At 56.1% G+C, this 25,414-nt stretch overlaps 2 protein-coding genes across 8 annotated transcripts in view; one reads left to right on the forward strand and one right to left on the reverse strand.

Moving 5' to 3' along the window:
* The first annotated feature begins 5,935 nt into the window (after window positions 1-5,935).
* LOC140916836 (gap junction alpha-3 protein) lies at window positions 5,936-7,024 on the forward strand. Its single transcript, XM_073358722.2, has one exon. It carries the CDS (start codon window positions 6,038-6,040, stop codon window positions 7,022-7,024), a length of 987 nt encoding a protein of 328 aa, XP_073214823.1. The 5' UTR covers window positions 5,936-6,037.
* Window positions 7,025-9,116: 2,092 nt separating this feature from the next.
* ZMYM3 (zinc finger MYM-type containing 3) overlaps window positions 9,117-25,414 on the reverse strand; it is a 67,327-nt gene continuing 51,029 nt past the window's right edge. For 6 of the 7 annotated variants that reach the window (XM_073358655.1, XM_073358654.2, XM_073358657.2 and 3 more), the window contains 12 exons: window positions 24,415-24,473; window positions 23,490-23,649; window positions 22,434-22,549; window positions 22,063-22,237; window positions 21,268-21,414; window positions 19,996-20,099; window positions 17,891-18,059; window positions 17,524-17,675; window positions 13,334-13,448; window positions 11,848-12,102; window positions 11,655-11,772; window positions 9,117-10,739 (listed from right to left, as the gene is read on the reverse strand). In XM_073358655.1, the coding sequence (XP_073214756.1) occupies window positions 10,541-10,739; window positions 11,655-11,772; window positions 11,848-12,102; window positions 13,334-13,448; window positions 17,524-17,675; window positions 17,891-18,059; window positions 19,996-20,099; window positions 21,268-21,414; window positions 22,063-22,237; window positions 22,434-22,549; window positions 23,490-23,649; window positions 24,415-24,473 (1,769 nt within the window). In that variant the 3' untranslated portion in view covers window positions 9,117-10,540. The remainder of the gene's footprint in view (window positions 10,740-11,654; window positions 11,773-11,847; window positions 12,103-13,333; window positions 13,449-17,523; window positions 17,676-17,890; window positions 18,060-19,995; window positions 20,100-21,267; window positions 21,415-22,062; window positions 22,238-22,433; window positions 22,550-23,489; window positions 23,650-24,414; window positions 24,474-25,414) is intronic. The other variant, XM_073358656.2, reaches the window with a different exon arrangement.

A 25,414-nucleotide genomic window follows, 5' to 3' on the forward strand; every position in this document is an offset into this window, starting at 1 on the left:
CAGCCACACCCTGGCTCTCACCAGTCTTGGTTACACTGCGAGGTGACCCCAGCACACCCCCAGTCCTGGATCTTCCCCCAGAAATGTACATTCTGTATGCCCAGCCCTGGCCCAGACGGTGCAAATATATTAGGTCCAATATTCCTTTAAAGGAATAATAGGTCAGTCTATTACCTTAGATAGTTCTTCAGACACTTCACTTAAACACACTGGCTTAGATAAAATAGCCAAACATGTTTATTAACTACAAGGAGAGAGATTTGAAGTGAGTACAAGTAACAAGGCATAAAAGTCAGAAATGGTTAGAAGAAACTAAAGAGAAGCCGTTTGGTGGTGCCTCGTTTAACAAACTACAGCAGAGTCAAGCAAAGCTTCTCACCACATGCTGCAGCAGATTACTGTCCAAATGCTCAGGTCAGAACCCTCCCCAGAGTCCAACAGCTGCTTCCTTCTGCTCTTCAGGTGCAGTAAATGTGATTGAGGGGCAGAGGGGAGGCACATTGGGGTGTTTGGCCCTCCAAAAACATTTCCAGCTGGCACCAGGAGCCCCAAAATGTCTAGATGGAAGGATGTTCCTTGCTGTTTTTTTCTTACCTGTTTGAGCTTCATTTCCCTGCCTGCTTGATGATTCTGTTTCCTGCTTAAAGACAAATGAAGCAGAGTGTGCTCCTTTGTGTAGGGCAGACCTGTCGGCCTGGACTGGCTGTGGAACATGTGCTAAGCACCATCCAGGGGAACCCTACCACTGCACATTTTACCAGGATGCTACTGACCAGCAGATGAGTTTTCACAGGATTCCTGCGCAAAAGGTGATTCCAATAGTGAGCAGGTGTGAATACAGTCCTGCCCCCCAGCCCTGTGGGTGAGGCATGCTCACAGGCCAGGGATCCCACGGCAGCCCAGCCCGCAGGTTGTGCCGCATAGCCCTGGGGCAGGGCCTGTCGGCACCCAGCCCACCTGCTCACCACAGGCAACAGCCACCAGAGTTGGGGCTCAGGGGAGACATCAAGGGACCCCCTCAGAAGCTGGGGGAGGGGCTACTCCCTGATAGCCTGGGTGGAGGCTTAGCAGGGTGGGCTGTTCCCTGCTAGCCTAGGGCTGGGGTGGGGCTCAGCAGAGGGGGCTGCTCCATGCTAGCCTGGAGGGCAGATCAGCAAAGGGGGCTGCTCTCTGCTAGCCTGGGGCTGGGGCGGACTCAGCTGTATGAGTCTTTCATTTTCATGAATGGTTTTACGAGGTAATTTCTCCCCTGGCTGGCTGGACATGGGGCCCCTGAGGGGAGGGCAAAGGAGGCACTGAGCCTTACATGTGTGGGGGGACACCATGCTGGAGGAGAGGACCGGGGCACCACGCTTGGGAGAGCTCCATGCAGCTGAGGCTGTGGAGCATGCAGGGTGCTGCGTGGTGTGGAGCAGGGACATAGCCCAGCCCAGGCCTGTCCTGCCCCCTTGCTGACAGTACCACACTTGGGCTGCACATGCAGCCCCTCGACCTGCCCCAGACAGACAGGGCTGCGGAGGGCAGGGCAGCATGGTCACCACAACTGGCCCTTGCACTGAGCAGATACAAGGGCCTTGTCTCTGCCCAGAGAGCAGCCTGGCACCGGTCGCTGTCCCCGGGCACCGGGCAGCCCCGGGAGGCAGCAACACATTCCCAGCCTGCTGCATGGCTCCAGGCACTTTCTTGGCCACAGAAATGCTGGGGGCAAGCAGTGCCCCGCAGGTACAGAGACTGGCATGAGCCAGGGGATAGGGCACACTGAGGGGCTGAGGGAGACACCAAGTCCTGCCAAGTGCCATGGGGCCCCGCACACCCACAGCAGCCAGCCCCCGCCCCATTCTGACGCTAACCCCAGCCCAGATTACAGGAGGGCAAGGCTGGCTCACACCTGCTGCCGGGCCGAGTCGGCCACTTACCCGCCCCGCTGGGTATAGGGTAGTGAGGCCTCAGGGCGCCTGCAGAGCACAGGGCACCACCCTCCCCAGCTGCCGAGGCTGACCCACGCCCTGGCAGGGTGTCTGCGCTACGCAGGCTGCAGGCAAGGAGAATGGTGCCCCCACAGCACCTCACCCTGGGCCAGCATGCAGCCCCCGTCACCTACCCTGCTGTGGCACCAATAGCCCCCCAGCCCTCCCACCCTGCTCCAGCCTCTCCATCTCCCCAACCCCCCTGCTCCTGAGCCACCAGACCGCACCTGCCCCATGCCATGACTTACCTGACGGTAATGGCTACTGGTTTCGGAAACGTGCCAGATGCAGGTTTTGCTGTTACCCTGGCCCCACCCAGCAGCTGCAATCAGCCCACAGGCAGAGATCGCATGGGGGGCAGTGCCCGAGGCTCCGGCAATGGCAGGGAAATGAGTCAGTGATGCAGACCCAGAGAAACCCCCCCCTCTCCCCAGGCTGCAGAGGAAGGCAAACAACCCAACATTCCTGCCAGTCTGACCTGGGGGAAATTCCTTCCCCCCTCCCCCCCCGGCCCCCACACAGTGATCACAGCCATGGGCATGTGAGCACGAACCAGCCTGCCATGCACCTGAGAGAGAGACTGCTCAGGGCCACCTCCAAGCCCTACCCGCCCGCCCCGGCTCCATCTCCAGCCGTGGCCAGCCCCACTGCTGCAGAGCCAGGAGAGGCTGACATCCTGGGGACCACCGAGACCAGACAGGGGTTTCCTCACCACCTGCCCTGTGGCCTTGTGGCCTTTGCACTCATCAGCTCCTTGACACCAGTCACCTGCCCTCCAACACAAGGTCCCCCCGGCTTTCCCCCGCCTCGGCACTCTGCAGGGTGACCCATCTCCCAAAAGCCGTATGTCCTGCGTTCTTACGGAACAGACACGGGCTGGCTCCCTGCCTGGCCGGGCTCAAACCCAGCCCTCAGCCCCTGCATGCCTTGGCACACCCACCACACAGTTTGCTTGGGGTGAAAATAAACAAACAGAAAAGTCACAGATTCAAAACTGAACTAGTGAGAGGGCCAAACGTCCGAGCTACCCAGGGAATAGCCACAGCTGCGCCCTCAGGCTTCACAGGGTCACATTAGATACAAATCCCTTTCCTCAGTTTCCCAGCAGGAGGCCCCAGCTCAGGGGGGTCCAGCACTCACAACCAGCCTTCCGCCGCCAGACTCCCCCGAGTGCTGCATGAAAACGCCTCCCTTCCAAACCTGCTGTTCAAATGCTTTTTCCTAAGGCCCCGGTGACTCGTGCCTTGCTCTTGTCCATTTCCAGTTGTTTCAGTGTCCTTCCACTGACACTCATGGGCCACCATTCTCTGTTCCTGGGCGGCAGGATATTTCTCTGAAAACATCCGCTCAATGCACTGTGTGCATCGGAGCGAACAGATGTTAGGAACCGATGGAAAGGGATAGCTAAAGACAGTAAAAATCATATTGCCACGATATAAATCCATGGTATGCACATCTTGAATACTGTGTGCAGTTCTGGTTGCCCATTCTCAAAAAAGCAATATTAGAATTGGAAAAGGTGCAGAGAAGAGCAACAAAAATGATGGGGGGTGTGGAGCAGCTTCCGTATGAGGTGTGATGAAAAAGACTGGGACTGTCTCTCAGAAAAGAGACGACTAAGGGGCGAGTTGACAGAGGTCTATAAAATCATGCCTGGGGGGGAGAAAGTGCCTAGGGATGTGTTATTTACCCCTTCGCATAACCCAAGAACCAGGGGGCACCCAATGAAATTACTGGGCAGCAGGTTTAAAACAAACAAAAGGAAGTATTTCTTCACACAATGCTCAGTCAATGTAGGAACTTGTTGCCAGGGGATGCTGAGCAGGCCAAAATGATAACTGGGTTCACAAAAGCATGAGACTAACACATTTATTTGGGCATAAGCTTTTGTGAGCTAGAACTCACTTCATCAGATGCATGGAGTGCATGCATCTGATGAAGTGGGTTCTAGCCCACAAAAGCTTATGCCCAAATAAATGTGTTCGTCTCTATGGTGCCACAAGGACTCCTCATTGTTTTTGCTGATACAGACTAACACAGCTACCACTCTGAAAAGAATGAGACATTCCTGGAGGACAGGTCCATCGATGGCTATTAGCCAGAGGTCAGGGACCTGCTCCGCCCTGGGTCAGAACAGTCACTGCAGGAGGTGTCCCTGGCGCCTGGGCTTGGTGTCCCTGCTGCTGGGGGTGCAGCGTGTGGGCATGTAGCCAGGCTGTGCCCTGGAACAGGTAGAGGGGGCCGTCCCACAGCTGGCCCAGGACAGGGTTTATGCTGGGGATGTGTCTGGTATTTCGTGGATCTCACGGGGCAGGCTGAGCCCCAGAACCCCAACCACCCAGTCTCCCTGCCCTCTGAGCTTCTACAAACTGAAGGGGAGGGGCAGCTAACTTCACCTTTACATTATAAATATTAACAAGGGGGCATGCCCCACTGCCGTGAGAAGGGCAAGGAGGGCTTTGCAAGCCTCCACCCTTCCCTGTGCAGGATCCCAGGGGGCACTGGTCCGCTGAGCTTTGTTGTGCAACTGCAGCACAGGGCTCTGACTGGAGTGCACCCCAGCTGGGATGCGCCAAGGGCTGCACTGGCCATGCCCGCATACTGGGGCATGGTCCCCCCCAACTCAGGCAAAGCCTTCCCTCTGCGTGGAGGAGCCCAAGGCACCGTGTGAGGATGGCGTCAGAGATGGGGCATTTGCAGAGGCCCCCAGGCCCAGCAGCGCATGGAGCAGGTCGGTCAGGAAAATGACCCTCCAATGGCATTGAGGCGGCCAGAGCCAGTGAATTGCATGGGCTCGGTCACAGAGAGCTCTCCCAACTTGCTGTCCTGACACCCTTCCCTGCAGTAGGGATTATATTTAGAAATGTGCTCAAGCCAAAAATAAAGAGGTAAAAAGGTTTCCCAGGGGCTGTTTCCGCCGTCAGTCACAGGGACAGCCATGAAGCGCCTGCTCCAACATAACCTGCATAAAACACGCTAGGCAGACAGACAGACAGACAGACTCACACGCCTGCCCCTTGCCAGAGACCAGCCGGACACTTCTGCCCCCAGAAGAGGAGTGGGGACACGTCCTGCTGGGGCTGCAGGGATCTACTACACAAGAGGCACGGGGCAGCGGAGTTGCCTCCACGGCCACAGGATCTGCAAACGGTGAGGGAGTGTCTTTGTTTTTTGCCTGGCCTGTGGTCTCATGGCACTAGGCACTGGCATCTGCTCCAATGAGCACAAATGGGCCCCGACCCTGCCCTCCATTTGTCTGTGGGAGAAACCCCGGCCCTTTGCCCCAGACTCGCCCTTGTGTGGCCTTGGCTGCGCAGGGAGCAGCTTTGGGCTAGGCGTCTACCTCAGCTGCCAGTGCTGCAGGACAGGCTCACCGGGCAGCGCTTTGCGAGCCCCAGGTAAAGGGCTTGAGCAGAATGGCTTTGACTTGAATTCTAGCCTTGGAGCTTTCAACCTGGGTTAATCCCTAGAAGAGGAAGCGCAGTGCAGGCTCCCCCCTGCTGCCCAGCCACTTGGCTTCCTCCACAGGGACCTGCTCAGCTGTTCTGTCTAGGAGGCCACTGATTTCCAGCTGCCTTGAGAGGCTGCTGCAGAGCTAGGAACAGAGCTGAGCTGTGCTGAACCTGGGGCCACCGCAGAGCCAGTCCCCAGCAATCAGTGCTCTTAAAGCAGGATACCAGGGCCAAACAGGGGTTAATCCTGGAGGGGTCTTGCAGCCACAGGCAGCTGATGGGCTCAGGTAGCCTCAGGTTAACCCACTCCCTGCCCTGGCTTTGCTCTTGAGCCAGGCACATGGCTTATACAAACACATCCCTGGCCACAAAAGGCAAGCATGGCTGTGCGCTGTATCTGGCTATCAGGCATTGCTGTTCTGGGACCCGAGGGAGGAAGCTCCGGATGCTGGTGTGTGCAGCAGGGCCGGGGAGGGCTCTGCTGTAGGGACGTGCCCAGTGCAGGGTGCCCCCATGCCAGCTTCTCACAGGTCTGGAGCAGTGCAGGGTGCCGGAGTCTCTGGGATGCCGATGTCTGGGCATGTTCCTCTCTTTTAGGATGAGCCGGTATTTGCACTCATGGGTGACTGGAACCTGCTGGGGAGGCTTCTGGAGAGTGCTCAGGAGCACTCCACAGTGGTAGGGAAGGTCTGGCTCACTGTCCTGTTCATTTTCCGTATCCTTGTCTTGGGGGCAGCTGCCGAGAAAGTCTGGGGGGACGAACAGTCGGGCTTCTCCTGCGACACCAAGCAGCCAGGCTGCCAGAACATCTGTTATGACAAAACCTTCCCCATCTCTCACATCCGCTTCTGGGTGCTGCAGATCATCTTTGTCTCCACCCCCAGCCTCGTGTACCTGGGCCACATCCTGCATCTGGTGCGCATGGCGGAGAAGGAGCAGCAGCGAGAGGAGACTTGGGTGGCCCAGCAGGAGCCCCTGGTGCAGCATAAACCTTCCATCAAAGATGTTCATGGCAAAATCCGCCTGCAGGGGGCCATTCTGAGGACTTATATTTGCAACATTGTTTTTAAGATGCTCTTTGAGGTGGGCTTCATTGTGGGCCAATACGCACTGTATGGGTTTGAACTAAAGCCTCTCTACACGTGCAACCGCTGGCCCTGCCCCAACACGGTTAACTGCTACATAGCCCGGCCCACCGAGAAAACCATCTTTGTCCTCTTCATGACGGGGGTGGCCTGCCTGTCTCTGCTCCTCAATCTGATAGAAATGTACCACCTGGGCTCCACCAAGTGCAGGCAGGGGCTGGCAGCCAACCACTGCCAGGCGCCCGACCCCAAGGCCAGCTCCAACACTCCCAGAGAAACAAGCGACCACCACATTCCCCACTGTCCTGTGGCCAACCGCCTTCCCCATCCTGCTGACCCCAGCCTTCCATTGCAGCTGTACGCCAGCCAAACAGCTCCCTCTGCGGGCAGGGACAGCCGTGCAGCATGGAGCAGCCGTGAGACAGGCAACCAGGGCCTGGCCATGGAAGAACCATTGCAGCAGGGCAGCAGGTCCAGTAAATCTAGCACTAAGCTGAGACCCAGTGACTTGGCTGTTTAACTGTGGCGGCCCAGCCCTGCACTGAGAGCTGGATGCACTGGCCCAGAGCTGACAGGCAGGGGAAGGGGGCTCTTGTTCCAGACAAGCACTGTTACCGCGAGGCTGCATCACAGGGAGCACAGCTCGGCTCAGGAGCCCGTTGTGTTTCCATGGATGCCATGTTGTCCCCACCATGGAAATACTGGGCCCGTAATACAGACACCAGTGTCCAGGAGCCTGAAACCTGGGCCAGACATGCACAGCTCAAGCCCTCTCCCCTCAGTGGCTCTGCAGCAGCCTTGTGGCCGTCAGGGGCAGGAGGCAGGGAGCCGAGAGGGGTAAGCTCCACACTTGATAGGACGCAGGCAGGGCCTGTAACTTTTCCTTTCCCATGTGACAAGGCCTCAGGGCTGTGTTGGACCTGGGCAGCCCCACTGGTGTTTCTCCTTTTCTAGGTGGAGAGCACCCCCCCCCCCTTTTGCTCCTAGGCAGTAGCAGAGCTCAGGAAGGCCACAGCAGAGACTCACAGTAGATGGCTGCTCAGGGCCAAGAGACCCTTTCCAGGCCCTAGCAAGGAGAATGGGACTGGACATAGCCTTTGCCACACACCTGGGGCCCTGCTGGATGGTCCACAGCTTTGCAGGCTGCTGGTGTAACAGCCTGTCAGGGAAGATGGAGCTGCTCCAAGCAGGAAGGCCTAGACCCCACTACCACTGCATCCTAGCCATTTGGCTCCTTCCCCAGCCCTGTGCCCCAGCCGGGGCGACTCTCAAACCATCTCTACCTCCCAGGGCAACGTGTGTGGGAAAGCAAAGACTGCAGCTGTGATAGTCAGGTGACGCTGAGGTTTCAGCAGCAGCCTCAGCTGTTGGACTCCTTCCAAGGCTGCACTGAGCCCTGTACTTGGGCACCTCCTGCTGTGACAAGACTGACTTCTCCCTCGTGAAAAGTGGAACAAGATGACGTGAGCTCTGCAGAAGGCAGGCACATTGTCCCGTAGCCAAGGCACAGACCCCTAGCAGGAGAGGGGAATTCAGTCCTAAACTGCTTCTCTCTCTGCCCCTGCCCAGGGTATCTGCGTGCAGGGCCACAGCACAGGGGCAGGAAGGGAACTTCCTGCTGGACAGAGCCTCTGCTCTCCCCAAGAAGGATCCAGGCCCTCGCTCTGCACTGAATGAGAGAGGCCCCTCCCTGCAGCCTTCAGGATTCCTGGGCTTTGCTGTGGGGACAAGGGAGAAGGATCCAGGCTTGGGCTACATTACAAGGAAGCGACCTCTGGATTGCAGTTCTGTCTCATCCTCTCTGGTCACTTGCCTTAGCCTTGGGAGGGTCACGTGGGCAGGGAGATTGCTGCAGGTGTTGCTACGATCGCCATAGTAACATAGGGAAGGGACCATCACTGCAGCTGGAACCAGGGCTAGTGCAGGAAGCTTCTTCCAAGGCCAACAGCAGCTGGAGAGATGGCGCCTGCAGGGCCCACCATTTCATTTCAGCCCCCCAGTACTAGAACAAGTTCAGCTCGTTGCAGGGAGGCTCCGTGAACCTGGACCTAGGGCTGCTTGGCTGTCTCCTGTCCACACTCTCCTCTGGTCCCATGCAGGACTGGTCAGGTTGCCAGCTGCAGAATTGTAGCCTCTGGAGAAGGCTGTGTTGCACACAGGCTGCCCCTCACTCCCTCAAGGGCACAGCCTGGCCACTCCCTGCTTAGCTCACAGGAGATGGAGGCAGGAAGGCCATGGGCCTCTCTCCCGCTCCACATGAAGGCCGGGCCTGCTCCCACCACAATTCGTAGATTCTAATGCCAGAAGCGACAGGCCACCATGGCCACACAGCTTTAGGCCCTACCGCAGGCAGAGCTCGCAGGTCGACCCATGCTGGGAATTACAGCTCCCAGCTGCTGGATAGGGTGCCCTGGCAGGTGAGCTGCCAGATCTGGTCCTACATCCGGCACAGACCCTGGGATGGATGGCAGGGGCAAGGTGACAGGGATCAGGCATAACTCCCTGATGACTGAGCCCTTGAGACAGGCAAGGGGGCAGCGGCCCTAGCCTCCTCCCTGGAGCAGAGGCAGCCCCTGCTCTGCCCTTCAGTGGATTAAGGACAGCAGCTGCCGGCAGGTTTTTGCGTCTTTATTTGAAATGAATGGTTGCTAGAGACACAAGATTAGCCTAACGCCCCGTTAGCACTACAACAAGACCGGTGACTGGCTCACTCTTGACATGGAAACAGAGGGCCCCGGGCCAGGTCCCAGAACAATATATACAGACTCAACAGACAGTGCCGAGTCCCATTGACAGCTGATAAAAAAAATCAAAACAAAACACCAAGGGGAGGGAGCCAGAAGGGAACAGCAAAGCTGGGGCAGGGGCTGGGCGAGCAGAGAGACCCAGGCAGCCTCCACTCCCTCGTTGACCTGCGGCCCCCCTCCACTGCTCGCAAGTTCTGGCCTGGTGCGGCCCCGCAGAATTCTCAGTCTAATGCAGGCTTGGAGGAGACGGGCCCAGCAGCAATGAGTCCAGGCACAGAGGCTACCTCCTCCATCTGATAGTGTTAGGCTAGCAACGGGGGCACCATCCATTCTGCTACAGCTTGGGGGGCAGGGAGGGGTCCCTGCTCCTCAGCCCTGGCAGCGAGGATGCCCCTTGGCTCCCATGCCCGATGCAGAATTCAGACCTTCAACGGCTCCCAGTGGCTGCTGTGAGTGCACAATGCAGGGTGAAGCCACAGCTAATGCAGAGCTGGGGAAGGGAGATCCCAGGAGCCCCCTGGGCACTGACCTCTGTGCTGCTGAAGAGGAGAATGAGATGAGCCAGAGACAGCGCAGCCAGGGCCCTCTGGGAACACAGCCCCCTCCAGCAGAGATGGGAATGGTCCAGCCAACAGACTCAGCTTCTGGGAATGGCCCTGCTACCCCGGCTGGCACAGCTCCTCCCAGGGCCCTGCGTGCTGCGCATGGCTCCCTTCCCCACTCCTGCTGCTTGGGCAGGGAGCTGACTGTAGGCTCAGGGCCTCCTGTGCGGGCTACTAGGCCCAGCCTGTCCCCACTGCACTGAGCAGTCTCTTCCCCATGGCCCCACAGCCTGGTGTTCATGTTACACCAGGCAGGGAGAGACCGAGAACAGCCCTGGGGAGAGAGGACAGGCAGGGCTCACCGGCCCAGTGCCCTTTGGGGCTCCTGGCTGGGAGAGGGACTGGCTCTGGATCTCCACCCCTGGGAAGAAGGCGGGAGAAGGTGGGACACTGCCTCAGTCAGGCAGAGCACAGGAAGGGCCTGGGTGCCAGGGGGCTGATGTGGGAGGGGGACGGCAGGTTACTAGCATCAGGCAGGGATGTTCAGAGTCCTACACGCACTGAGCTGGACAGTGCTACCACTTCTGCAGGGCTGGGAGCGGCACTACGCCCCCATGCCATGCCACACTCACATGCCGCAACCCTGGCCAGGTAGGAGGAGCAGGGGAGATGCCTTCCCAGGCCAGAGCAGACCCAGCCCAGCGGGCCCTGGGTGCCGCCTGACCATGCTCCAGCCCTGGCCTGCGCTCAGTCCATGTCCTCCTCCAGGCTGCTGCCCCGGCTGTGCTCCTCGTAGATCTCCCGGACGGCCAGGATGCGATTCAGCATGCTCTCCAGCATGCTCCTGTCCATGGGGATGACCGAGTACCAGAGAGGCGACTCTGCAATGCACGACCGCTCTGGCTGCAGGTAGAAGACGTCGTTCCGGTTCCGCAGGCTCTCTGGACTGTGGCAAGAGGGGGGCAGAGTGAACCTCACCCTAGAGCCCAGAGAGCCCTGGCCTCCTCAGCCATCCTGAGCCCATAGGGTCCTTCCCTCCTGACCTGGAAACCAGCAAGCCCCGGTGCCCCCCCATTCACCCAGGAGAGGCCTAGAGCCCACTCGTCTGAGCGTCTGTAAAGGAGACGCTAGCACTGCAGGGAAAGGCCCATGAGCTGGGCTTGGAGCTCCTCTCCCAAGGTGACCCAGGACAGTGCTCATGGCAGGCAGGAGTGGGGGGTCCCGAGGCACCTCAGCCACCTCCTCCTGCCAATCTGAGGGGAGGGAGGGATATGAGAGCAGCCAGACGGGGTGAGACCAAAGGTCCATCCAGCCCCGTGCCCTGTCTGCCGACAGTGGCCGACGCCAGGTGCCCCAGAGGGAGCTAACCTAACAGGTGATGATCTAGTGATCTCTCTCCCGCCATCCATCTCCACCCTCTGACAAACAGAGGCTAGGGACACCATTCCTTACCCATCCTGGCTAATAGCCATTAATGGACTTAACCTCCATGAATTTAACCAGTTCTCTCTTAAACCTCGTCGTAAGAATGCCCACTGAGGGTGGCGCCCACTGAGACGAGTTACTCAGCCCTAGAGCTGTGATCACAGCACTCCAGCAATGGCAGACACAGACAGGACTTGGGGATGTGAGAAACCAGCCCCTGGAGACACACACCCCATGCCTCCTGCTTCACTGGCAGGGCCCTGGCAGTCAGTGCTCTGCACAGCTCTTTGCAAAGGCAGCACATGTCGGGGGCAGCTGGGCTGCTCCACAATGTCCTTCCAGCCAGTCAAGGGGCCAGACTGGGCACACGGGGCTGCAGGAGTGCAGGGGATACCCCGGCAGATGGACGGTGGCTCCCTCTCCCTAGGAGACTCACCATTTGGAGAGATAGAATTCATAGAACTTGACCGGGCACCGGAGCGGGTTCATCCTGTTCTCCCGCTGCTCCAGGATCGGCAGCTCCTCCTCTCGCTTCCGCTTCCCAGAACTGCTGTCTGCAGAGAGAGGCCAAGTCAGAGCAGTGCACACACGGGGCAGGGGCGGGGAGACAGACACGTGCAGGCCCCTACCTCGCCCTTTTTTCTGCCGGACGGGGGCGTAGTAGCGGATGCTCACCACCTTGGTGGTGCCCCGGGCTGTAGTGCACTTGCGGGACTGGCGCACCACGTTGGTGAAGGACAGCTGCATGTGCTCCTCCGCAGTCTGCAGGCCGAAGAACTTGGTGTTGAAGAACATGAGGGTGTTGAGGAGGACAAAGGGGGAGTACACCCCCAGCTGCTTACACTCCCAGAGATGCTCCTCCTCCACGCGGGAAAAGATCGTGTCTGCAAGCACACAGCGGAAGAAGCTGGGTCACACGCGTCTGTAATGCTGTGGGCTCCCCGGCAAGCTCTGGCCCGGCAGGGAGACTGGAGGGGATGTGGCTGCTGCCGCCACCACCACCAGCCCAGCTTAAGCCACGTGTGTCAGGGGAACATCAACCAGGGCACTGGGGCCCTCCCCCGGATCTCTCTCCCTGCCTGGGGCAGAGGGAGCTTGGCTCAATGGTTCAGTGGAAGGACAACACCTGTTACAACAGAGCCCCTTGCCCTGTGGAGTAGCGAGAGGAGCCATGCTTGCTGACACCAGGCTGGGAGCTGTCCCACTGTACCCTCCCCAGCCATGACCCAACCTAGGTTAACCCACCACAGCACAGCTGGTGCAAGCCAGCCCCGGACCATACCAAGGGGCCCCCGCCCCACAGCTCGGTACGAAGTGTCACGCACTGCTGCATGTGCTGGTACAGTCAGAGAGAAAGGGAGAGCAGCAGGCAGGACAGGAACAGGCAACTCCCATGCAAAAGCCAGGCAAACTGCTCCAGCCCAAGAGCTTCCCCTGGCAGGCAAGAGGCTGGGACAGTTAACTTGACTGCTCTCAGGGTGCATGGAGACAAGGGCACCCAGCCTGGGGCCCGGAATGGGAAAGCACAGCCCTTATGAAGGTGTCTAACTTGGAATGGCTCTCTGTTACTGCTTGGACTATGCCAGGAAGCCAGGGAGATCAAAGACCTCTGGCCTGGGAGTTGGGAAGCAGACAAGGGTTCATAAGCCCCCGGGTCTGACACAGTGCTACCCAAAGGCTGGGGCAGGGCCTTCCCCTGCTATGGAAAGCAGCAGCCTGGTCCAAAAGTGGCTGGATGGAGAGTCCCCTATTGTATCTGGACAGAGAATGTGGTTTTCATGGGCACCTGCTAGCCTGGATTCAACCCTCAGCCAGCCTGAGATGCTGAATCCCAACTGCCGACAACCCCTGGCCCAGCTCTGCTGTTGGGTCCTGGGGAGAGGTTACATGCAGCTCCAAGATGCAGCAGGGGCAGTGGACTTCCCCCTCTAGGAATAAGGGTGGGCAGGCCTGGCTCTGTGCGCTCAGGAGGATTCAAGGATCCACTTGTCTCCTATGGCAAACTTCCCTCAGAAGCATCCCAAGGAGGGGAAGGGGCAAAGGTGGTCCCCGCTTGGCCAACTCCAGCCAGGCCTGAGAGCTTGACCGTAGTGGCCGCTAATAAAGGACACGTACTGTTTGGTAGGAGTGTGGGCTGCCAGCCACTCAGGGACTTGTTCAGCTCCTGCACGAAGGTCAGGTAGTAAAGGTCTGTGAAGATATTCACCATCCGGTTGTTCTCCAGCAGGTACTAGAAGGGAGAGAACACATGGTCAGTGAAGGGAGACAGCAGTGTTGGGCACAGGATGAAATGGTTCTGTACTGTAAGTGTGCTGCAGACGTGTATTTCACTTGGTGTGTGCCCAGCGTGCTGGAGCTGGAGAAGTTTCCCTAGCAGTACCCATAGGAGGCGGCACTCGGACCTCGTGCTCAAAGCCTTTCCCCTGGCTATCTAAGGTAGCCGGCGCCCTTCCCCGCCTCAGTTCCTTTGCACCGAATACCCAGAGACTGGACTCCATGAACAGCCCCCGATGCAGGTCAGGCAATGGACAGCGAGAGGAGGAAGATCCCGACCTGGACGCCAAGGAATCCGGGGTGTCAGGGGATCAAGGTGGCAGCTGCCCAGAGCGTGTGAGCAACCAGTCTGACTCACCCATAGCCCAGAATGGAGGGAATTGGGGCCGATGGTGGAAACAGAATCACCGGCACTGACTACACCTCCATCATTTCTGGTGCTGGAAGTGGTGTCAACCTCAAAACCAGCAGTGGTACCCAGGTGACTGACGGAGCCAAAGTGGAGAGTGATGAGTGCACGCTCACAACGGGATACCAAAGTTGTTCCTGGCACTGAGGAGATCCCTTGTGATGAGCCTGGTCCCAGCCCCACTTCCACTGACTGTGGAAGGGAAACATCGGTGTGTGGTGCTGACAGATCCACAGGTCCATCAATGGCTATTAGCCAGATGGGCAGGGATGGTGTCCCGAGCCTCTGTTGGCCAGAAGCTGGGAATGAGCGACAGGGGATGGATCACTGGATGATTATCTGTACCGTTCATTTCCTCTGGGGCACCCGGCACTGGCCACTGTCGGAAAACAGGTGTGACATTGCACTCCATATGTTTTATGGAAATACATTATATACACACTTATAAACCTAACTGGAATATACCTTATGCAAAAGGTCTCGTCAGGTACCATTACAAAGCTTATAATCTACAGTGTTCATCCTATTTGTATGAATGTATCTGTCTTGTATCTGAAGCTAGAAATATGAAGTATTACTCTGAAGTCCTATTGTAACTATGCAAAGTGTGGGTCATTAATGGTGGTTTGGAATCTTGATAGCTCCCATTAACCAGGAATCTTGATAGCCATTGGTTGTAAATGGCTCTGTTGACTTGTAAGCCTTCCTGTGTTCCTGTGAGTCAGGCCGGGAAGAATGGAGGCTTGGGGTCTCACAGGACATGTGACCATGTCACCTGGTACTGGAATCCACCTTAAACATGGTGCCTTTCCATTTAGAAGGAGGGGTGGGGACCCAGAGAGACAAAAGATTCCCACCTTGTGCCAAAGCCATAAAAGGGGGTGGAACAGAACAAAGGGGGCTGCAATCATAAGAAATCCCCCTGTTAGTTACCACCTGAGCTGGAACTAACAAGGACTGTACCAGGGGAAAGATTGGGCCCAGACTAGAAAAGAGTCTAGACTGTGAAAGAAGCTTATTGGAAAGAAGCTTATCTCTGAGGGTGAGATTTACCTGTATTCAGTTTCTAAATGTATTAGGCTTAGACTTGTGTGTTTTTTATTTTGCTTGGTAACTCACGTTGTTCTGTCTGTTATCACTTGAAACCACTTAAATCCTACTTTTTATATTTAATAAAATCACTTTTGTTTATTAGTAAACCCAGAATAAGTGATTAATACCTGGGGGAGCGAACAGCTGTGCATTTCTCTCTATCAGTGTTATAGAGAGTGGACAATTTATTAATTTACCCTATATAAGCTTTATACAGAGTAAAACAGATTTATTTCGGGTTTGGATCCCATTGGGAGCTTGGTGTCGGGGTGCTGGAAATAGGTGACTTGCTGAGCAGCTTTTGGTTAAAGTCTGCAGCGTTGGAGGCATGGACCAGCCCCTGGGTCTGTGTTGCAGAAGCTAGCGTGTCTGGCTCAACAAGGCAGGGTTCTGGAGTCCCAAGCTGGCAGTGGAAAATGGGCTCAGAGGTAATTCCGTCCCAAGGGGGTCTCTGTGACCAAATCCGTCACAATAGAATACTGGGCTAGATAGACCTTTGGTCTGACCGAGTATGGCTGTTCTTCTGTTCGGTTCAGCAGCCTGCCCAGTCAATGGGCTATAAACGATGCAGCCCTGGCAAAGTCCTGGACCAAGGAAGAAGTCGGGACGCAAAAGCAGAGGTCCACTGCCGCTTGCTACAGAAACAGCCAGTGCTGGCATCACCCTTGTCGGTACCAGACTCAATGGATGCCAGGGGGCCAGAACTGGAGACAACAGTACAGGGTCTCTGACCTCCCTGTGCAGTACCGGGGAGTGGTTGAGGGAAACTGCTCCAATGCATCGTTTCGGTCCACACTCCTTCTGGAGGAAGCAGACGAGTACCCACACAACCTGAAGCAGCCATGACCAGTCCTATGAGACCTCTTGCTTGGCATACTCAGCAGGGAGAGACTCCTCCATCTCTTCAGGGAGGTACCAGCTCCAGACTGTGAAACAGCAGCACTCTCAGAACCGGAGGGCGACTTCCGATCCCATGTAGGCCTTGGGGCCGAAACAGGTCACATGCCTGTTCAAGCAGGCGCTGCTTCAGACCAAGGTCTCTCGCTACCTGAGTCCGTTTGGTGAATGATTTGTAAACCGAACACCACTCCTTGCCGTAGCCTTTGTCTGAGCACAGCAAGCTCTGCGTGTGGGGACTGTTGCTGGGATCACCCCGCACACGGCGGACAGTGTTTAATCCCTAGTGATGCCGTCACCAGGGAAATACTGGAACTAAGACTAACAGACGCCAGACTAAGGGCACTAGTTAACTAGACCCAGCTGGAGAAAGGCACTAAGACATTGTGAGGTTAGAAGCCACACAGCGCTCCGGCTCCGGCCAGGAAGAAGGAACGGAGGGGGTAGAGGCAGCGCTGGCCTGCAATAGCCAGGGAGGGACTATCAGCATGAGGCGCGAGCTCCGCCTTCTCCAGGTACTGCTAAGCTAAATTCTCCAGCTCCGGTGTGCTGGGCGCGCACACACCTACGTGGAATAAATGGGTGCATCTGACTGAGCAAGGAAGACTGCTGCAGAGACTCTATCACAGGGTATCATGTTGCCTCTGTATAAATCCATGGTATGCCCACACCTTGAACACTGCGAGCAGGTGTCGTCACCCCATCTCACAAAGGATACACGGGACATGGAAAAGGTTCAGAAAAGGGCAATGAAAATTATTAGGGGTTTGGAACAGCTTCCGTATGAGACGAGATTAATAAGACTGGGACTTTTCAGCTTGGAAAAGAGATGACTAAGGGGAGATATGACAGAGGTCTATAAATTTATGACTGGTGTGGAAAAAGTAAATAAGGAAGTGTTATTTACTCCTTCTCATAACACGCAAACTAGGGGTCACCAAATTAAATTAATAGGCAGCAGGTTTAAAACAAACAAAATGAAGTATCTTTTCACACAACGCACAGTCAATCTGTGGAACTCCTTGCCAGAGAATGTTGTGAAGGCCAAGGCTATAACAGGGTTCAAAAAAGAATTAGATAAGTTCATGGAGGATAGGCCCATCACTGGCTATTACCCAGGATGGACAGGGATGGTGTCCCTCGCCTCTGTTTGCCAGAAGCTGGGAATGGGCAACAGGGGATGGATCCCTTGATGATGACCTGTTCTGTTCACTCCCTCTGGGGCACCTGGCATTGGCCACTGTCAGAGACAGGATACAGGGCTAGATGGACCTTTGTTCTGACCCAGCCTGGCCATTCGTAGTACCGGTCAGATCACACATTGCAGAATTAGAGGGAGTTCAGAGAAAGGTGAGGAGAGTTAGAGGCCTTGGAAAAAAAAAACACCTGAAGAGACAGCCCCCAGTGTGATCCTCACACAGCTAGAACACAAAGAACTGATAGTTACTAGGGGTCATGGGGGGAGCAGGCCAGGGGAGCCCCGCACCCTTGGCTACAGGTTTGGGTGGGGAGGATGTGAGGCCCAGGAGAGAGCCTACTGGTACTAGGGTGAGGGGGGTGTGGAAGGCCTGCCCACGCTCTCCCATTGCCTGGCATCAGGATGCAGAACACAAGGCCAGGGGAGCCCCCCTACCTGCTGGATGCCGAGGCAGAGGTAATAGATGCTGTCTGGCTCATAGCGCTCGCCATTGGGCCGTGTTATCTCCTTGACGAACTGGGCAAGACCATAGTTGAGCTCGGCAGCGGTGCAGGCCAGGATATCCTCTTTGATGCGCATGGGCTTAGCTGCAGAGACAGAAGCAGATCAACCTCAGGCAAGAGCTCTCGTGGGGGTGGAATGCTCAGTGCTGACAAGGGAGCCTGGCTGCTGGCGTTGGGGACAGGTCCCTGGGGCTCGCTGGACTCAGGGGCTCCTTGGACAGGCTTCCCAGGCCCACTGGGCTTTGCAGCCTGATGCTGCAACCCCTCCCAGCAATCCCTGGGGCAGAGGTAGCACTTACGCCCAAAGCGCAGCTCCTCTCCCTTGCTGGACTCCCCGCCGGCATACTTTGTCTGCACCCAGCACTTCCAGGCATTCACCCCATACGAATAATTCAGTCCTGTGCAGCTGGGCTGGCTGCTCATGGAGTCCCGGGAGCAGCTTTCGGAGAGCACGAGACGCTTCTGACCCTGCGGAGAAGTGCACCGTAAGGCTGGGAATGCCAGAGCATACGTAGTGCAAAGGCAGGTGTTACTGACAGTCCCAAAGGATCCCAGAATGCCCACAGACTCAGAAACATAGGACTGGAAGGCCTCTCCTGAACGCCCACAACAGTAATGGTTAGGGCAATCAGCTGTGAGACCAGGCTCAGATGCCTTATTAGCACGTTTGGCATGCAGGAACAACCCATCCTCACAGCGTGCTACAACAGACCAGTGCTGGCACTGCTGGGGCAAAGGACCAAAACCTGCTACCAATGAGGGCAGACCGGGGGCAGCCACGGAGCTATCACCAAAAGGAGACGGCCAACCATCAGACCAGCCCTCTCCCGCGCAACAGGAGCTGCAATAATGGCACTAATTCAAAATGTTAACAGAGGCTGTGAACTCCCACAGCAAAACCAATAAAGCCTAGAAGCTCTGAGGGCCAAAGTTCTCTGGGTCAGGGAAGTCAGAGATATGCTCAGCTGAGCATTTGATCTTCATGTGACATTCCCAAGGTTTGTTTAGCAGTCTGTGTTCAGACACAGCTACAGACAGCCCTATACCCTCTAACAGGCTGACTATTGTGTTCAATTGAACTCAGGACCCCTCTACACTTAGAGCTGAGTAGCCTGGCTCCTTCAGAAGGAAAATCTCCAGCAAGACGGCACCTAGCAGGACATAGAATCACTGGACTGAAAGGCACTGCAAGAGGTCATCTAGTCCAGTTCCCTGCACTCAAGGCAGGACTAAGTATTATCTAGACCATCCCTGACAGGTGTTTGTCCAACCTGCTCTTAAAAATCTCCAATGATGGAGATTCCACAAAGATTCCTCCCTAGGCAATTTATTCCAGTGCTTAACTACCCTGACAGTTAGGAATTTTTTCCTAATGTCCAACCTAAACCGCCCTCCCTGCAATTTAAGCCCATTACTTCTTGTCCTATCCTCAGAGGTTAAGAACAATAATTTTTCCTCCCTCCTCTTTGTAACAACCTTTTATGTACTTGAAAACTGTTATCATGTCCCCTCTCAGTCTTCTCTTTTCCAGACTAAATAAACTCAGTTTTTCCAATCTTCCCTCAAAGGTCATGTTTTCTAGGCCTTTAATCGTTTTTGTTGCTCTTCTCTGGACTTTCTCCAATTTTGCCACATCCTTCCTGAAATGTGGTGCTCAGAACTGGAGACAGGCCTAATCAGCGTGGAGTAGACTGGAAGAATTACTTCTCGTGTCTTGCTTACAACAGTCCTGCTAATACATCCCAGAATGATGTTTGCTTTTTTTGCAACAGCGTTACACTATTGATTCATATTTAGCTTATGGTCCACTATGACCCCCAGATCCCTTTCCGCAGTACTCCTTCCTAGGCAGTCATTTCCCATTTTGTATGTGTGCAACTGATTCTTCCTTCCTAAATGGAGTACTTTGCATTTGTCCTTACTGAATTTCATCCTATTTACTTCAGACCATTTCTCCAGTTTGTCCAGATCATTTTGAATTTTAATCCTATCCTCCAAACCACTTGCAAGCCCTCCAAGTTTAGTATCATCTGCAAACTTTGTAAGTGTACTCTCTATGCCATTATCTAAATCATTGATGAAGATATTGAACAGAGCCAGAACTGATCCCTGCAGGATCCCACTCGTTATGCCTTTCCAGCATGACTGTGAACCACTGATAACTACTCTCTGGGAACGGTTTTCCAAACAGTTTTGCACCCACCTTATAGTAGCTCCATCTAGGTTGCATCCAAGGAGAGAACCTGGCATCTGGGCTGCAGCCCACTCAGTGGCAAAACTCCCTCCCACAGTCCACCTCCTGCCTCCCACACGGCCCAAACTGAGACCAGAACCCCACAGCGTTCAGCAGGCAATGCCCACCAGCTGCCCTGGGCCACTGCAGCCCCGCACACGCAGCACTCACCTTCCGAATGGTGCGAGGGAGGTCTGGATCTGTGGATACATCATCTGGCCCCACTAGGCCACAGTCAAAGAGGAAATCCACACTGGGGTTAATGTCCAGAGGGTCTGACGGGAAACAAGGCAGCACAGAAGGGTTCAAAGGTGTGGGATTTTGCCAGCCACGCCATCCCCCCAAAGGGACAGAGCCAGCCGGGCCAATGTGGGCATTACCCAGGGATCCCCCCAGGGAGATCTCCTAGCCCCAGCCAATGGCAGGCAGCAGCACTGACAGCACCAAGCCATAGTGCATGGTAACGCTGGGCCTCTGAAAGAATTCAGCAAACCAACCCTTTGAGGGGGGTTCCCCAAAGGCACCTCTCGAGCCCCTCTTGTGCCATGGTCCCAAATCCTCTCCCTCTTCCAATGCTGTGGCCAGGCCGCTGCCCTGCTGGGTACAGGGCTTGTAAGCACGCTCCCTCAGTCCCACAGTACTTGGCTCATTGGAGTCTCCCACTCCTTGACAGTGAGGGGCCCTGCTAAGTACTCCAGGGATCGCTGACCTGCACCTGCCTAGCCAATGAGCCAGCCCCCTGTGGAGTTGCCTGCTCTATTTCCTGCCCACACTTCTGGCCTCGGCACATTGGATCAGTCTGCTGTTTATTCAGCCAGATCCCTGGAGCAGATTTATCGAAGGACAGACCTAACCCATTCCCTGATGGATGCCTCGCCCTGCTCAGAGGTCACTTGGCACTAGCCTTCGGTAAAGCCCTATTTAGGGGACACTGTCACAATCCAGAGCAGCCAAGCTCACTTTGAGACACACCAGAGCTGAGCCAGGATTCTCCAAGGGATCTGGCACAGCCATACCCCGCTTCGTCCTGGACTCACCTTTCTGCAGGTTTTGCTGCTAAACTGATCTGTGTCTCCCTGATATTACTCCTTATGCCATGCAGTGTGGGCCTCCCACTCCCTGCCCTTTATAGGCTGCACGTAGTGAACCTGACTTGCCAGGGCCCAGGGTCACTGCTGAGCCTAACTGGCTTCCCTGCAATTGTACAGAGAGACTTCAGCATGTTCACTGCCCTCTTGGTCTCTCCTGATGCTCATGTTGGAGGGACCAGCTCCACCCCTCAAACATATCCGCCCCCTCTGCCTCCAGCTGCCACTGGCCCTGTGTGCCCAGCTGGCCATTTGTTTCTTTGACAGGGACAGTTCCTCTGTAAATGCTGCCTGTGCAGCAGGGTCCCTAGGGCAGTCTGAATGCGTCCCTGTGCCCCACGCAGCCTGCTCTTACTTTTGGGGAAGTCGGCCTCCAGGTCCTGGCCAGGTTCATCCAAGACATTTGCCATCTTGACAGCCATGGCTAACACATCATCTCTCGCTGGCCCAAACAGGTCGCAGTCCTCCAGGAGACCCTCTGCGCTCTGGTTACTCACCAGGTCTGAGGATACAAGAGCAGCTCAGGATACTCACGCTCCAAATTAGCCTCCCCCACCCCCTCCAACTGGAAACAGACATAATGGGTCAAATGACACTTGCAGAATTAAATAGACTCTCATAGGCTGAGGCTCTGTGCTAAAGTTCAGCTGACCTCCCTAAAAGCCACGCTGCAGAGCCTTCTCCAGTGCTCGGAGCGGCCCCAGGGCCTCTCCCGGAGACCAAGTCAGAGGCTGCAAAATAGGACTCAAGAAACGCAGCTCTCAGGTGACTGCTTGGGAAATGCTTACTCCGTGTGCAGTGCTGCACACCCATAGCCCATGAGGGACAGTGACCTGCACTCCTGCCAGGAACTCCATTTTAAAATAAATCATTTGGAAATGAACCCAGGGTGGTTAAGGTACATGTGTAGTACTCCCATCCCCACCAGACAGGGCTGCAAGCACAGCTCTGTGCCAGAAACACAGCTCTTAAGGTGCCTTTTCAGTGGCATCCATCTTAGTGGTGGTGCTCCCCACAGTTAGCAACCACCGCCCACCCCTCAGGCTGTGCAGAAGCTGGAGCATGGACAGAAGGGCTGTCTTTTGTAGCAACTGAGCCCAGGCCAGGTCCTGAGAGGGGCTCCAGCACATGGAATGGCGATGAAACCTACCACACAGGTCTGAGGATGCCTTGTCCAGCTCCTCAGCCTCTGCGATCATCTCGGCCATGGCCAGGATGTCAGCCTCCAGGGGATTGGAAGGGATCTTCACCTTCAGCTCCTCAATGGTCTCCACTATCTTATCCGTGCTCTCCAGCGTTGTGGGCAGGAACATTGGCACAGGCACCTATCAGTCAGCAGGACACCAGGCAGAGGTCAGAGCCAAACACGACCTCCGCTTTGGGGCCCGCACCTGACAGCAAACTGGCTCTGCCAAGTGCACCCAAAGCCAGGAGAGAGGAAGGAAGGGGGGCTCAGAGAGGCCCGTGCAGAAGAGGAGAGTCAGGGGAAGGGGAGCTCGAGCAGATGGGTGTGTTGCTTACCGGGACAGGCATGGAGAAAGGCACGGGTACTTTCTGGCAGTACATATGCATAGGCACAGGCACGAAGATCGGGACAGGGATCGGCAAGACAATCACCTGTGGCTTCCAGTCTGCCTCTGGCACAGAACAAAGGGCATGTCAGCGCCTTCTGCTGGCTCGGATGGGGACCAGTCTCTCCCTTGCACGCCCCCTTGGTTCTATTCCTTGCAGCACCCCTGGCTGGCTGTAAATCTCACTCTCTTCCCTATGCGGACACCCATTGCAGCGCTACCTGGTCCTGCATGCACACCCGGACATGAGCTCCCTTAACTCACAGGCAAATCCTGTGTGATGGGCTATTGCTGCAAACCCTCCTCTCCTAGAGAACCGATGGCCAGGGACACGTCTTACAGTGCTAATGGCATTTAGATGGCTGACTCCCCCAAGAAGGGACTGCCACGAGCACATCAATGGCTCGCCCGGACAGACCTCTTCGGCAGTCTGCCTGGAGCCCGTTGGCAGGCTGGCTGGGATGCTGCTGCCGCCCAGAGCCTGTGCATAGTCAGCTTGCCCCCCGGCCCCCAAATGAGACTGGCTCTCTGGAGTGGCATGCAAGAACTGCCAGAGTTGAAAATCCCACTTGGCCCTAAGGAGAAGGCACAGTCCCCTCATGCCTACTGTTGGGATGCATGCAGCACCAGCAGGGGCTAAGTAGTGGGGATTGCTGGGGAAGTGGCCAGTTAGCCAGTTAGCAAGCAAAAGGTACAGAATTTTCTGGCTTTCTAAAGGAAGGGGTGAGGAGCTTACAGGGGCCGGTGGCACAGGTGCTCTTCGAGGAGTAAGCTAGAATGTGGACTGGGCCAACTTGCTCCGCACTCAGCAGGGGCAGACCACCTCTCTTTGGCTGGCACCTACTGGTGAGTTGGTTCCCCTCCCCTCCAGGCTTTCTGCACAGGAGTTACAGCCACTCCCACTCCCCTCTCAATTTGGTGCTGGGTGTTCAGTGAGTTTACACACACTCAGGAGCTTGTCCCAGTGGTCCCTGCTGCCCCAGGAAGACACAGCATATGCTCTTACCTGTCTGACATCCCTTGGACTTCACCTCTATCTTGCAGGACACACCCCGGTTCTGCATCAATGGTTTGCACATAGCAGCCTTGTTCTTCCGAGGCGTGGCTGGAACTGGTGGCGGTGGGGGGGCTGGGGACATCTGGGCTGAGGAGGCCTTTGCAGACACCTATCAAGATCCAGAAAGGGGCAAGTCTGTGTCCTGTGCTAGCGAACACCCCTTTCCCCCAACAACCCACATGGCAAAGGCCCAGTCCTCATGGCCAGTACCCTTCTCCCTGAAGCTGCTGCTGGTGGTGCCTCCCGCTGCCCCCATCTCAGGCAGTACCTGCAGACCCCCAGGTGCCCACCCCAGCCCCATTCACTGCTCTCAAGCCAAACACCCAGCAGGTGCTTGTACCTATGGACACACCCCATGCCAGGGAGCCAAGCCCTGAATGGGATGCACTGCCCAGGGGTGCAGACATGGCCAAAGCAGCAGCAAGCTCAGAGCTGGTGACTGACGAGCCCCAATCAGCAGGGAGTGTAGCACCCATTAATCCCACCCTAGGGAGCAGGGAAGGAATTTGGTCTTTTCAGGGTCCCAGGCTTTTGCGAGTGAAATGAACAGCCATGGGCCAGGGGGGGAAACAGGGTGAGGGCATGCATCAGGCGACGCTGGGAACCACTCAATAGCTTTACACTGATGTGCCTTCCCATGGCATCTGTCTGCTCCTAGGGCCAGTCACCCATTGCCACTTGTCCATGCAGCCATATTGCCCTCTCCACAGGCTGGTTCCCAGCAGCACACCTCAGGCTCCTCTGCCCACGCACAGAGATGCTGCCCCAGCCTCAGATGGGGCCAGTGCCACCCCGGAAACACTGGCCAGGTCCTAGAATTTGTTACCAACTCAGGAAGTCCCCCCTTGGGGCAAGGGCAGCCCAAGGGCCTCACCATATTAGTCTCTGCTTTCTGTGGGGAAGAGCCAGGAGGTTTGGGCTCTGGAGTCTGACCTGCAAGGGAAAGAGAAGAACCATGAGCACGCGCTGCATTCTTGCTTGCCTGTGCTCTCAGGCTGGTGGATCCCTGGACAAGGCAGCAGCAACCGGCCAGAAGGGCAGGGACTAACATGCTCTCTTCTCACCAACCCAGGGCCAGTCCTGGACCGTACTTGCCAATGTTTCTAACCTGATGAGGTCACAAGATATTGGACCTTAAAAATCACATCATCGTCTCCATTGTTATCTTGCTCTTCCCAGCACTCCATCCCAGCTGTCATTGCTGGCCTGGCACCTACCCAACCCCGTCACAGTGGGTGGGCAGCTGATTCCAGACTTTTTATTCCACTGACCTGCTGCATGGCCTTAGCTGAACCACTTCCCCTCCCTGTTCCTCAGTCTCCCCTCTGTAAACCAGGGTATCCCCTTTGCAAAGTGCTTTGGGATCCTCAGGAGGAAGGTGGCAGAAAAGGACAAAATGATTAACAATACTGCCGAAATCTGCCCCACCGTGTCCCCCAGGAGCGAGGATGGCATAGCCAAGTGCACACTGGAGAGAGATGACCTGACTCAGGGATCCTGTAAGGCAGAGGTAATAGCAGGTCAGGACATCAGCCAGCCAGCTACTAACCATAGAGACGAATGGTCTCTCCAAGCTCCTCTCAGGAGTAGTTGTCAGCTCCTTCACCCGGGTCTGCCAGCGTGTCCAGAATTACCCAGCAGGCATTAGACTGTGAGCGCCGGTGAGCAGGGACTGCTGTACACGGTACTAACGAAGCCGGAGCAGCAATGCCATGCTCAGCTCTCCGTGCAGGCTTCAGCAGAGCCTCAACACGCTAAGGAGCAGGAGTCATAGCGGCACCTGTCCCCCACAGTGCACTCCTCCCTGAGGAGAGCAAGGAGCTGCCAATGGCCCAGCCCTGTCAGGCAACAGAAGGGCTCAAGGAACCAGCCCT

Source organism: Lepidochelys kempii, chromosome 9 (assembly GCF_965140285.1).
Source record: "Lepidochelys kempii isolate rLepKem1 chromosome 9, rLepKem1.hap1, whole genome shotgun sequence".
In the NCBI taxonomy this organism is placed as follows: Eukaryota; Metazoa; Chordata; order Testudines; family Cheloniidae; genus Lepidochelys; species Lepidochelys kempii.

Excerpts from the sequence above, each read along its gene's own strand:
- LOC140916836 (XM_073358722.2), top strand. The coding sequence starts at position 6,038 with ATGGGTGACTGGAACCTGCTGGGGAGGCTTCTGGAGAGTGCTCAGGAG.